General features: G+C 43.7%; 2 protein-coding genes across 2 annotated transcripts in view; both read right to left on the reverse strand.

Annotated features, from left to right (window-relative positions):
• Nucleotides 1–5,022: 5,022 nt before the first annotated feature.
• grk7b (G protein-coupled receptor kinase 7b) lies at nt 5,023–9,089 on the reverse strand. The gene is made up of 4 exons (XM_017423940.3): nt 8,270–9,089; nt 7,711–8,148; nt 6,615–6,886; nt 5,023–5,390 (listed from the first exon to the last, which is right to left on the reverse strand). The coding sequence occupies exons 1-4, from the start codon at nt 8,861–8,863 to the stop codon at nt 5,075–5,077; spliced, it is 1,620 nt and encodes a 539-aa protein (XP_017279429.1). The 5' UTR covers nt 8,864–9,089; the 3' UTR covers nt 5,023–5,074.
• Nucleotides 9,090–10,217: 1,128 nt separating this feature from the next.
• Nucleotides 10,218–11,759, reverse strand: part of rnf7 (ring finger protein 7) — a 4,072-nt gene continuing 2,530 nt past the window's right edge. Inside the window, exon 3 of the mRNA XM_017423941.3 lies at nt 10,218–10,626. Coding sequence (XP_017279430.1) covers nt 10,508–10,626 — 119 coding nt within the window. The 3' untranslated portion in view covers nt 10,218–10,507. The remainder of the gene's footprint in view (nt 10,627–11,759) is intronic.

Below are 11,759 nucleotides of genomic sequence, written 5' to 3' on the forward strand. Positions count from 1 at the left end.
AAAATCAAAGACCTATCATTCCTTTAAGGAACGCATATCACCTGCTGCCGTTCATGCCGGGGTTTTAGGCCTTAGAATGTCTTAGAATGAGAAGAGACAGACATTAGACACAATCTCATATGAGATCTTGCAAAATGATGACAATTCTCAGCCAGTAACACGCCGAGTTTTAGCTCAATATTTGTAAAACTGACTGAATTATAACCATTTTTTTTGTTTTCTGAGGTCAGATGGTGGTGGTGGCCATCTCAAATCCGGTTGGCTCCAAAAGTTAGATAGATGCAGCGCACCCAGTGATTACTTTCTGAGAGTTTCACTAAAACCTGTCCAGTGGTTCATCAGACGGGTTGCCCTTTCGTCTTTGGCAGGGCGCGATAACAGCTGTTCTCGGACATATTGCATTTAAGGACAGTTCATGTGTGTTAGGTCAAGAGCACCATTTGAACACATCGAACCCACTGCTGATAAGTGTCTGGCACCAGCTGCTCTGGTTCGGCTTAGGGACTAACAAAAACAAGGTTGTTCGTAAGGACACTCATTATGACACTGGCTTTATCATCTCTTCTTCTTCTTATCACGCTTTGAAGGTGCCGGAGACCCTCCCTCTGAAAGTCTACCCTGAATAAATACTTAGAAAAACGATATTTAGTTCCTGTTCGTGCATTCCTAGATTTCCCCTGTGTGTTATATTGGGAACAACAATAAACAGCTGAAAAGATACTGTTGGCTCTGTAGTGTCTTGTAACTTCTAAAATTATGGTCCTAAAACTAAAATAAGATGACCAAGACTACAAGACAGTGAAGGAACCTTTCTGATTTATACGGTAGTTTCTTCTGTAAGTTTTTTTGCAAACTACTTCCACGTACTTTGTGATACTTTAACCGTTAATATACTAAAATGTTCAGCTGAATTGGGAGTAGTGTGCCCACAAGTTTTGTTTTTTGTAAGTTTTGTACTTTTTGAAATATTTAACTTTATTTCGAATAAAATTCTCCATAGAAATAGATTTCTTCAGTTCCTTCAAAAACAGTTTTTTTTTCTGCTTCTGCTGTTTTTTGTCTTCTCCTTTTACCTTTTAGCTACAGTTCTGCCACTTTTATCCAATATTTTGCTCATTTTAACTTTAGCATTTCTTTCGCTACCGTTAGCTGCAGTTTTGCTACTTCATACTGTTTTGCTGATTTTAATTTTAGTGATGGTTCTGCTACGTTTAGCCACTGTTTTGAAGCTTTTAGCTGTGCTTTGCCTCTCTTTTGCTTGTTTTAACTTTAACAATGCAGTTTTGGCTTTTTTCTGCAGAAAATGCAATTTTCCCAGTTTAATTTGTCCTAAATCCTCATTTGTTTTGTTTATTATCAAACTTGGATCTTCTTGGCCCATGGGACGTCACTTGGGTTGCCTGTTCTGGACTTTTTATTGTCACTTACTTTAAAAAAAAGTTTTTTTGTTTTTTTAATTGTGCAGTTTAAGCTACTTTATCCATTTTAGGGCCTTAAAATGTCATTTTTGCCATTGAAATGACAACTATGCTGACTGTTAGTGTAAAGTAATAAGATTATTTTCTCTGTCCAAAGTGTTTTATAAACAGAGTCCACATGTAATGCAGTCAGGGTTCAACACACAGACAGGATTTAAACTCAGCTTCTAAAAACATAGGTTTGGACACTGCTGCCATTATTTAAAATCAACATTTTATATTATACCAAATATTATTGTTAAATATCATTTTTGAGGTCTGTGCGTGAGACTAAAACCACTGGAGATGTTTGCAAAAAAAGATGCCAAACATTTCATAACGACAAGACAAAAGTGTGAAACTATAACCTGACCGAGGTATGTACATGGCGTTGTTTATAACCCTTGGCACAAGGTTGGACAACACCACGGACAGACCCTGGCTGAACACGAGGGGGGCTCTGAGGCCCGAGCACCATGGAAACTACCCTCTGGGCCTCCAGGGTAGAACATTATGCACACACAAGCTTTGTTTCTGTTGGACCACGGTACAGAAGCTCGCTTATTTGTGGAAATGTTAGGAATTCCAGCGTCGAAGCTTAGGAAATTGAACGTAAACTAAAAGCTTCCCGAGCGGCGTGGCGGTGTCTCCCCGGTGGCAGCTCAGTGCGTCCGGGCCCAGCTTCTGACATCCTCTGTTGTGATTTGTCAACATTTTTTTGCGACATGAAATGGAATGAAAATTACCAGGGAGGAAACAGTTTCAGCCACTGAAAAACAAACTTTAAGCCTAAAAAATAAAAACCTCATGCTGGCCTTGAGTACTTGACGGCCAGCAAAACCACTTTATTCCCCCCCTTCACATGGCTGGAATTCATTCTCATCCAGCAGACAATAGGTTTACTAGTCCACTGCAAGCTATTCCTACAAAAAGCACCACAGTTGCAAGCGCACTGGTTTAATTCATGCGCTGCTTCAGAAATACAGAAATATTCACACATCTACATACGCATTAAGGCCCAAAAAGGGGAAAAGCAGCAACATCAGGGGTGTGATAGCATCCCGAGCATGCCAAAGCCGAGCCGAAGCGTGGCGCGCGCCTTTGAAGTGAATCCAGAGCACGGGCATGTAACAAACGCAGATACCATATTACACCCTGCCCTGCTTTCATCTCTACCACCCCATGCCTGCCTCTGCGGAGGTGAAACCGCTCTCCGTGTGCGGGGTCAGCGTATCCGTAGGGTTTTACACATGCTTTCACGCTCAAGCGACGACGCAAACACGTGCGCCGGACATTTTGTGCCTCTGCGTGCACGAGTGCAAATGCGTTACGACGTGTGCGTTCGCAGGGTTGTTCACGTCCGGCGGCGGGGAGATGGTTTGTCAGCGCCTGGAAGAAGAAGAAGAAAAAAAAAGGAACACGGTCCTGGAGACGTTCCGCTGAGTTCGTCTTGTCGTCACGTCGTCCTGCCGTGGACTCCCCCGCTCTGCCCTCGCAGCCAACGACGATCAGGTTGCATCTTGGATTTCCATCTGAACCGGCCTCTAATCTCCTGATTAGCGTGAACGGAGCCACTTCTCGGTTCTGTAAGGTCAGCCCCTCTCAGGAATTAGCACAACACATGTTTATGTGTCCCTCATTACCTAAGTGTGTCTGAGGTGGCGAAGTGGGGGCGGTGAGTGGCATCTGTATAGTTACAAACGTTGTTCCGTCGTTGCGTTTTCAGTGGCGGGCTGCGGTTGCGTTTGGAGCCTGACTCTTTGGGTAAACAACGAGCGCCTTAATGAGCAAAAACAAGATCATAAAGTAGCTGTAAACCTTAATTGCAGCGACTTTTGAAGACTTACTTAGTTCACAGCGGTCATCTTTAATGCAAACGAAATTGGTTTGTTTGATAAAACTCAGCTTTATATTCAAATGCTGCTTTTAAGCACTTTGAACCGCCTTGTTGCTGAAAAGTGCTGTATAAATACATTCGACTTGACTTTCATGCTTAATGCAGAAATTGTCCAAAAAGGAAAAGAAGAAAAAACACTTTAGTCAAGAAAATCTTACTAAAACAAAGTCTCTACAAGCCGAAACACATCACAACAATTCGATTTTCATTAAAAAAATATTTGATATTTGGCACTCACAGTGTGCAATGAAATAAACATTCATTAAGTGCAATATTACTCAAGAATCAAACACTTTTTAAAGGAGCATGCCGTTGTCCCTGCTTTGACATCGTCCTGTGCTGCTGCATGTCAGATTTCCTCTGATTCCATACTCCAACATTCACTATTATACAGAAGAAACTTAGACACTCTGTGAGCAAAAAGCTGTCTAAATTACAGATATACATCTAGACTAAAGCTAGTCTTTATTTGGTCTCAAAGGGAAAGTTTAGTAGCGTCTAAGTTCCTTTTAGACAGCTAATCCGCGTCTAGTTGAAATGTAAATAACGCAGAGAAGCTTTGGCTCAGATTGTATCTGCAATTTAGGAGTCTTTTCAACCAGAAAATGCTCAGAGGGTTAATAACTACAGCTAACAAAGTGAAAGTAATGGGATGTCACGACAGGCACGAAGGAGAAGCTGATAGTCGAGATCTAATTGAAAAGAGGGTAGATAAACGAGCCACGGCTTTTAACAAACAATAACGGGGCAAGGATCTACATCCTACTCGTGAAAGCTGATCCCAAGAGTTTAAAGACAAAGCGACTGGACTCCTCGTCTCGCTTTTCAGCTCCGAAAAGTAGAGAGGTAAACTGCATGAGATGTAAAAAAATTTAAAATAAAAAACAAAAACTGAGGAAGCTAAATAAAAAGGCTGCCGGAAACTGTTGGGTTTGGGTGGAGGAGGAGGAGTGGAAATAATGCAGATAGGCACTGGTTCTTTTTTTTGTTTGTTTGTTTTGTTTTTTTGTCTAGGTGGAAACAATGTTGTAGGTGGGGGACATTGTATTTTTTTTTCTGAATTTATAGTTGATGATTAAATGAAGGCCTGAATGCTTGTAAATACCTGAGCTACACAGTCAAGGTAATGGTGGGCGACGAGGAGCGGGACAGGAGGAGGGCGAAGGCACTCGGTTGGTATCTGGCGGCACTTAGTGGTGAACGTGCGCCACTGAGACGCTCCCCGTCGGCGAGACTGCATGAGACCGTCCTCTGTCAGAGGTAAAAGGCCCCCCGTGGTGGTTGCATGACGCTCAATCGTTATAGGAAAAATGTGCACACAGCTCCGGGTCAACGACCTTACAACCATTAAGCAGCTTGATTTTCAAACATGTAAACATCTTCATGCCAAAATGACCGAGTGATGTAATGGAAACTATGAATGTGCTGTTACTATCTAAGTAGGAATGGAGGGCAACGCTTTAATTTGCGCTCAAATGTGTGCTTTTTGCTTTACTTTGTGACTAATGTTCAGTTATGTTTGGCCTAAGGCTTATTTCTTCGGAATGAGCTTAAGAGTAAAAAACACATCGATGAAGGAAAAAGGCAAGCGCTGAACGAGACGTCGAGGCAGCTGAATTTAGCACATCGCACTCAGAATGGTGTACTGAATGATCCATAATCCACAGCTTGTCAAGTACTAAAGGCTTCGGCTCTGCACGCAGGTCAGGTGTGGAGATGCTTACAGAACGAGGCACAACCTGGACCTCCACACCGCCTCGTAGTCGTGTCCGTTCAGCTCGTCGAACACCCCGCTGTCGATCATTTCCTTCTGCCACTGGACGGAGACTGCGCCTGTGCTGAACTCCTTGAAGAATTTCTCATCCTTGGGCTCGAGCTTGACGTCCTTGACCTCGGAGTTGTCCCGGAAGTCTTCCACGTCCTTGGCGTAGACCACGTTTGGCTTTGGCACCCAGGGCGGCTCCACCAGCCCGGCCTCCAGCCGGTGGAAGTTGATATTCTTGAAGAAAGCGTGGTTTCGTGGGTCGTCACCCTTACTGTCAACAAACAAAACAAAAATAAAACAGGTTACCTATAGGCTGAGGCCTATGGAGAGAGGTGACTGTAAACAGATTGAGAGCCGTCACACCACAGGGCCAACGGAGAGAAAGAGAGCCCAACACAATTTTATTAGTTTATTGTCTTTGGGAGGAAACTGGAGAATCTGGAGAAAACGTATCAATGGACTGGGAGAACAACGAAGCTCCACAAAGGCCTGAGCTGAGATTGAAACCATCTTAACCTTCTCACTCGGAGGGGGAAGTGCTAATTACTACATGCCTGTTCCTGGACTGGAGCTAACAGTGTATTAACTGAGCTAAACTAGTCCTGAAAACAACAAAAAAGGGGGTTGAAGTCTGGTAATTTGCACAATAATTCACAGACAACATGACAAAACAAGGGAATTATAAATGAGGTAAACAGTATTTTCATAAGAGCTGCAAAATACGTAAAATTTATACGGTGCTGAAAACAGATCTCCTGATTATTTCAGGTAAAGTGTAAAAATAAATGATGTAGTTGAAAGGAGGACATCACATTACAAATGAAAGTAAGTAAATAAATCAGATGAGCTTCTAGTTAGTGTCTTACAGGTTCTGTTTTTTTCCCTTAATAATGTTGCTTAGTCAAGATGATCCACTCTGTTTTTGTCTTTAAAAAGAAAGCAGCATTTCAGTATTTTAACATCCTTATCAGAAACAATTTCAGGTCAGTGAGCTGAAGTGAGTGTAAAACTTTTTTTTTTCAAATGTTTGTGAAAATAATTTAAAAAAAAATAGTAGAAGAAGAATGTCAGAACATTATGTCGTGCCGTCTTGGCTGTTCCTGTGACTCTTTTGTCATGATAGTTTTTGCACCCCCTTTCTGTTTTTATGACAGCATTTCTAAGACATCCTCACCTCCATCCTGTCAGCTAATGGCTTCCTCTTCTGAGCCTGTTATAAGGCCTTTGTCATTCCAATTGTTGCATTAGGTATTGCTGCTCATGTACCAGGTAAGCACCAGGTTCTGAATATCTACCTGATGCTTCCCTGGTACATATCAGGCTGTATTATGTGTTATTGCAGGATGATTTCACAAGTGGAAAGCAAGTTCATTCATTCATTCATAGCCTTTATTTAACCAGGATTGTCCCATTGAGCTCAAAAGTTCCGTTTTACACAAGAGACCTGGCCAAGTGAGGCATTTTCCTACGGTCAGGTGACTTCTTCTCATCTTACCGACACCCAAGGCGATGCATGGGTTTCTTCTTCAGCAGGTGGATGATGATATCCTTCGCCGGCCCATCGAAGCGTTGGTCTTCGAACTTGCACGCGTCCTCCAGAGTACGACGGGTCACCTCGGTATTCTGCACCTTCTCCCTGAAATACTTGAAAGGCAAACGAGCAGCCACCATCTCATAAATGCTGCAGCCCAGGGCCCACCAGTCCACAGAGGTGCGGTAGTACTCCTGCTTCAGGAGCTCAGGAGCCATGTAGCCGGTTGTACCAGCCTGCAACACACAGGAGGAGAATGAGGAGAAAGCAGGACCATTAGGAGGAAGAAACAGCCTCAAAATGAATAAAGGTTATGACTATCTATCTATCTATCTATCTATCTATCTATCTATCTATCTATCTATCTATCTATCTATCTATCTATCTATCTATCTATCTATCTATCTATCTATCTATCTATCTATCTATCTATCTATCTATCTATCTATCTATCTATCTATCTATCTATCTATCTATCTATCGAGATCAGTTGAACAATATGTTAGTGAAAAAGCAGTCAAAGCTAAAACAGAAAAGCGTTGAACTTGAACCTGATGAAATATAAAATTATCTAATAAAACATGGGAACAAAAATGCAGATACAGTTATGTAATGTCCTGTGTCTATAAGCTTAATTTGTAGGGCAACGATTAGTCAGCTCATGCTTACAGCTCTCAGTCAGTGCCGTGACCAGCTGAGGATAAAGTCAGGCACCTTTTAATGGGATTACTTTGGTTTTCTCCGGGCTCCTGCTCTCTGCGCTGACTGCTACAGCAGCCATCAGATCTATTCCTGGTAAGCTACTTGCGAGTGAAGCTTGTAGTGTAAGGGTGGGCAATCCTGGTCCTCGAGGGCCACCGTCCTGCATGTTTTACTTGTTTCTCTGCTCCAACACACCTGACTTTAATCAGTGTGTCATTAACAGGCTTCTGCAGAACATGAAGAGGTAATTTAACCACTGAATCAGGTGTGTTGGAGCAGAGAAACAAGGAAAACATGCAGGATAGTGGCCCTTGAGGACCAGGATTGGACACCCCTGACCTGTAGAGACATTACTAACCCTCTGGCAGATCATTTTCCCATTTGGTAGCTCCACAGCCAGCCCGAGGTCCGATAGCCGACACTGGCCTTTCCCGTCCAACAGGACGTTCTCGGGCTTCATGTCCCGGTACACGATGTCCATGGAGTGCAGGTGGAGGAGGCCGGTGGCTATTTGTGCTGCGTAATAAACCACACGCTCCATGCGGATGCCCCTCTCCCCTAAATCGTAGATATGAAACCTGAGGTCCCCCCCGGACATCAGGTCCATGACCAGGCACAGGTGGGTTTTGCTCTCGTAGGCGTAGGCCAGGTTCACGATGAAGAGGCTTTTGACCTTCTCCAGGATCTGCTTCTCCAGGAGGGCCAGCCTCTCGCCGCCTTTCTTCTTCAGACGCTTCTTTTCCAGCTTCTTGCAGGCGTACATGTAGCCTGTGTGTTTCACCTGCACCGCGCACACCTGCCGGACAGGACAACATTACAACGGAGTCTATGAGGTTTTCCACTTTAACCAGAAGGGAGAGCTCTGGGGAAATAGCACATGGGACGGTACTTCATTCGTCGAGATTGTTGGTACCTACCTCGCCAAAGCCACCTCTTCCCAAAGTCCTGAACTCATAAAAGTACTTGTCGGTGATCTTCTGCTTCTCGCACTCCTTCCACTGCAGAAACCTGTAGAAGAAGGGGCTCTTCAGGTACCCCAGGAAAGGTCTGCCCCTCAAGAAGTCCCTTGTCGCTTCCCTGATCTGCTCCACGGCTGCTTCGTCAAAGCTTTCGTCTGACAAAGCCGTGCACGTTCCGACGTTCTCCCCTGTCAGGTAGGAAAGGAAAGTCTGGGACTGAGGCTGACAGAACTTGGACAGGATTCTCTGTTTGGCCCTCTCCTTGGTGCCGTCCTCGGCAAAGCTCCAGACACTCAGCTCTTCCAGGAACTCGGCGGCAGCTCGGCACGGCGGCTCGGACGTCAGGAGGTACTGCCAGAACAGCTTCCTCCCGATGGGCTGCTGCTCGCAGAGCGACTCGAACGTCTTCTCCGCCGCCTCCTGAGAAACCGAGTACCTCTTGGGTTTGGGCAGCTTCAAGGACACCCTGTGCGTTCTCAGCTCAGCGCCCTGCTGGGCTCTCAGGTAGGCTGTGTTGGCCACCAAACAGTCCAGTCCCGGCAGGTCACCCATGCCGGATGTGTCCTGGGGTAAACCGGTGGGCAGCGGACGAACTAAGAACACTTGAATTCGCCCACTGAACTGCAGACGTGAGCGCCTCAAGCACCCACATCCTGAACATCTTCCATCTCTTCCACCACGTTGACGGACGGAAGCTCGGGGATTTGTTCACAGCTAAGTGCCTTTGCACATCTAGGCAAACGGGGAACACAACTTATGTGGTTTGAACCTAAGAGGATTGAGGCCGGTCTATTCTTAGGAGACACAAAGCGCCTGTGGGCAGAAGTCGAACGGCCTCTTTGACATAATAAGGCAGCAGGTCCAGTCCTAGAAAGAAATATGATCGACTGAGTATGGAATTAGAGGAAGACTTTAATAAAATATACTATTTATATCAGGATCTAAGTTTTCAAGCAGCATCATTAAGTTCACCTGTCAGGGGTCACTGAGACTTATTGGTGTAAAACTATTACTGATTTATGTTCAAATGTACACAATCATCCTTGTTTTTGAACAGCTTCAGTTTGTTAACATGAGGACTGACGTGCTAATGGCTAGTCTGAGCAGAGCGCTCCCGTCTGAAAACAACTCCAATCGGAGCAAATTCAAAGTCGTTCATTTAAGAAACTTTTGCTTACTTTTACTCCGACTCAATGTTGGCTCGTCAGTCAGGTCAGATTTAACCATTTCTTCAGGCTGAGGCTGCTCAGAATCATCCACAACAGGTAAGATACTGTTTATAACCTCTACACAGAGGTCTGAAATAAGGTTTGATTTGGACATATCTTCATTTATTAAGTTAAAAAAATAATTGCTTCAAATAAATTCCTACTTTTCACACCCACCTTTGGTTAGTTTTGGTTAACGAGGCCTTCCCGTCACTAACTTCAGGTCTAAGGAAACCTAGCGTAGTTTAGTGAGTACTAACACCTTAAATTACAGTCTGTGTACAACTAAGAATATGAACTCCTTTGCTAAAATGTTTTTTTTTTGACCAGGGCCAACTCCTTTAGCCTTACACATAACCAGATGTTCTCCGCAATGGATAAAGTTAGCGCCGGTATTTTTTCCAGAACAAGTCCATGCAGTGTGTTTGTATTCGACTACTTCTGCTCATCAGAACCAAGACGACTTGGATCTTCGGTACAGCACCTCCACGTTAAATAAGATGTAGCTGTAACTCAAAATGATTTCATCTGAGCGTAAAGAGGTAAAACTGAATAATTCAGCGCCAAATGTTAGCGCTCGCAGGTTTTTAGCTTTCGGGAAACGCAGACTTCCCTTGTTCAAAAACTAAACATGCTGGTTGCATCCAGAGCAGTAGCCCTTTCCACACTGACACCTGTTTGGAAGAATTTTACACCAATTACAGCTATTCACAAACCTTTTATTGTTAAAAAGAAAAAGTCACAGACTCAAGATGTGCCGAAACCCCACAGAAAAGCAAAAACACGTGACCCTGCAACACATTTCATTCGGCTCTCCTGGACTCCCGAGCCCTCCGGCCATCAAATCTGCGCAGCTTTTCACTTCGCCCGCCGCCCTCCTGCGACCCCTTGGGGAAACATGCGGTCGCGAGGAAGAGGAGGACGCCGCGTGACATTAGCAGGGGGTTGCGCCGCCTCTCGCCGCTCTCCGTCCGCCTGGACGCCGTGCCTACTTGCCGATCCTCTGAACCACCCAGTCCTGTTGGCAGAGTGGACAGCGGTTGTTCTGCTTCACCCAGAGCGACATGCAGCAGTTGTGGAAGGAGTGGTTGCACTCTCCCCATACGACTGTGAGAGGAAGAGAAACAAACGGGCATTTCACATCAATCAGCGGGTCGATAAAACAGGACCTGTGGACGGTTGAAGGGATATATCAGCCTACAGCTGTTTGTACTGTAGGAAAATCCCCAACTTTTGTCCAAAACTATGAATGTTTTCATATGAAACGTCCCTGTAATATCTGACGTGGCTGACATCAGCATGGACAATAAGCAATTAAAGATTAAAATATCAGTAAGCTGAGTATACTGACCGGATATCACATCAGACTTGCTTTTCTTTACAGTAAGATCCTTTCGAGACAAAAATGCCTCTTTTTGGTTATTTGCTAATGTTTGGTATGTATTTGTATAGTTTACGTAAAGCCCTTTGTGTCGTATATTTGTGAAAAATAAACTTTAACCACTGCGACACTAACGTGGTGCCAGTGCTAATTTACAGGCGGTGCTCGTTTCTCTACGAGGGAGGGCGAGAGCATACAGATGTTTTTACACAGCTGACACAGGAAGGCATGTTGTTGCATCTGAAGAGCTTTAAAATAAATATATAGTGCATAATTTTTATTATTCACATCTGAGTCTTTTATTGAAGGTGGGGTGTAACATTTACTGGATGATTCCTGCACCTTATTTAAATCAGATTCAAGCCTTTTCAAGGTGAAATTGTTTAAGCTTTTACAATTCCTGACTTGTACTGTTTTATTCCTTCATAGTGCAGATACTAAAAAATGTTTATTTCACATTATTTTGCGAAACAGAACACATTTTTATTGTTTCTGCTATTTAAAAACAGGGAGAAATCAAAGACAAACACAACAAAGCTCCAAAATGTCTCAATAACAATGACTTAAAATTCAAGATTTTCTTTTTTTCAATCAAAAATGCAGACAGTCGTATCAGCCTTTTGAGCTCATTTTATTAAAATGCATACAAACCCAGCTGTGCCTTGCTTTAGCATGAACATAAACATTTCTGTAACTAGAGAAGTTGCATTTCCTGCGAAAATGCAGTGTGAATGCTTTTTTTGCTGAATGATTTTGCTGAAAGCGGCTGAAGATATGCTGAACAGCTGAAGTTTAATGAAGATGCAAAAAGTGGAACAGAAGCTGATTTGTAGAAGATTTGCATAAGGTAGAAGAACAA

Source organism: Kryptolebias marmoratus, linkage group LG2 (genome assembly GCF_001649575.2).
Source record: "Kryptolebias marmoratus isolate JLee-2015 linkage group LG2, ASM164957v2, whole genome shotgun sequence".
In the NCBI taxonomy this organism is placed as follows: Eukaryota; Metazoa; Chordata; class Actinopteri; order Cyprinodontiformes; family Rivulidae; genus Kryptolebias; species Kryptolebias marmoratus.

What these genes read in the sequence shown, in the direction of transcription:
- grk7b (XM_017423940.3), bottom strand. Translation starts at nt 8,863, where the DNA reads ATGGGTGACCTGCCGGGACTGGACTGTTTGGTGGCCAACACAGCCTAC. An exon ending in GAAGAGGTGGCTTTGGCGAG is followed by an intron (nt 8,149 to 8,269) that starts GTAGGTACCAAC and finishes CCTGTCCGGCAG; the next exon opens with GTGTGCGCGGTGCAGGTGAA. An exon ending in GGAAAATGATCTGCCAGAGG is followed by an intron (nt 6,887 to 7,710) that starts GTTAGTAATGTC and finishes TGTGTGTTGCAG; the next exon opens with GCTGGTACAACCGGCTACAT.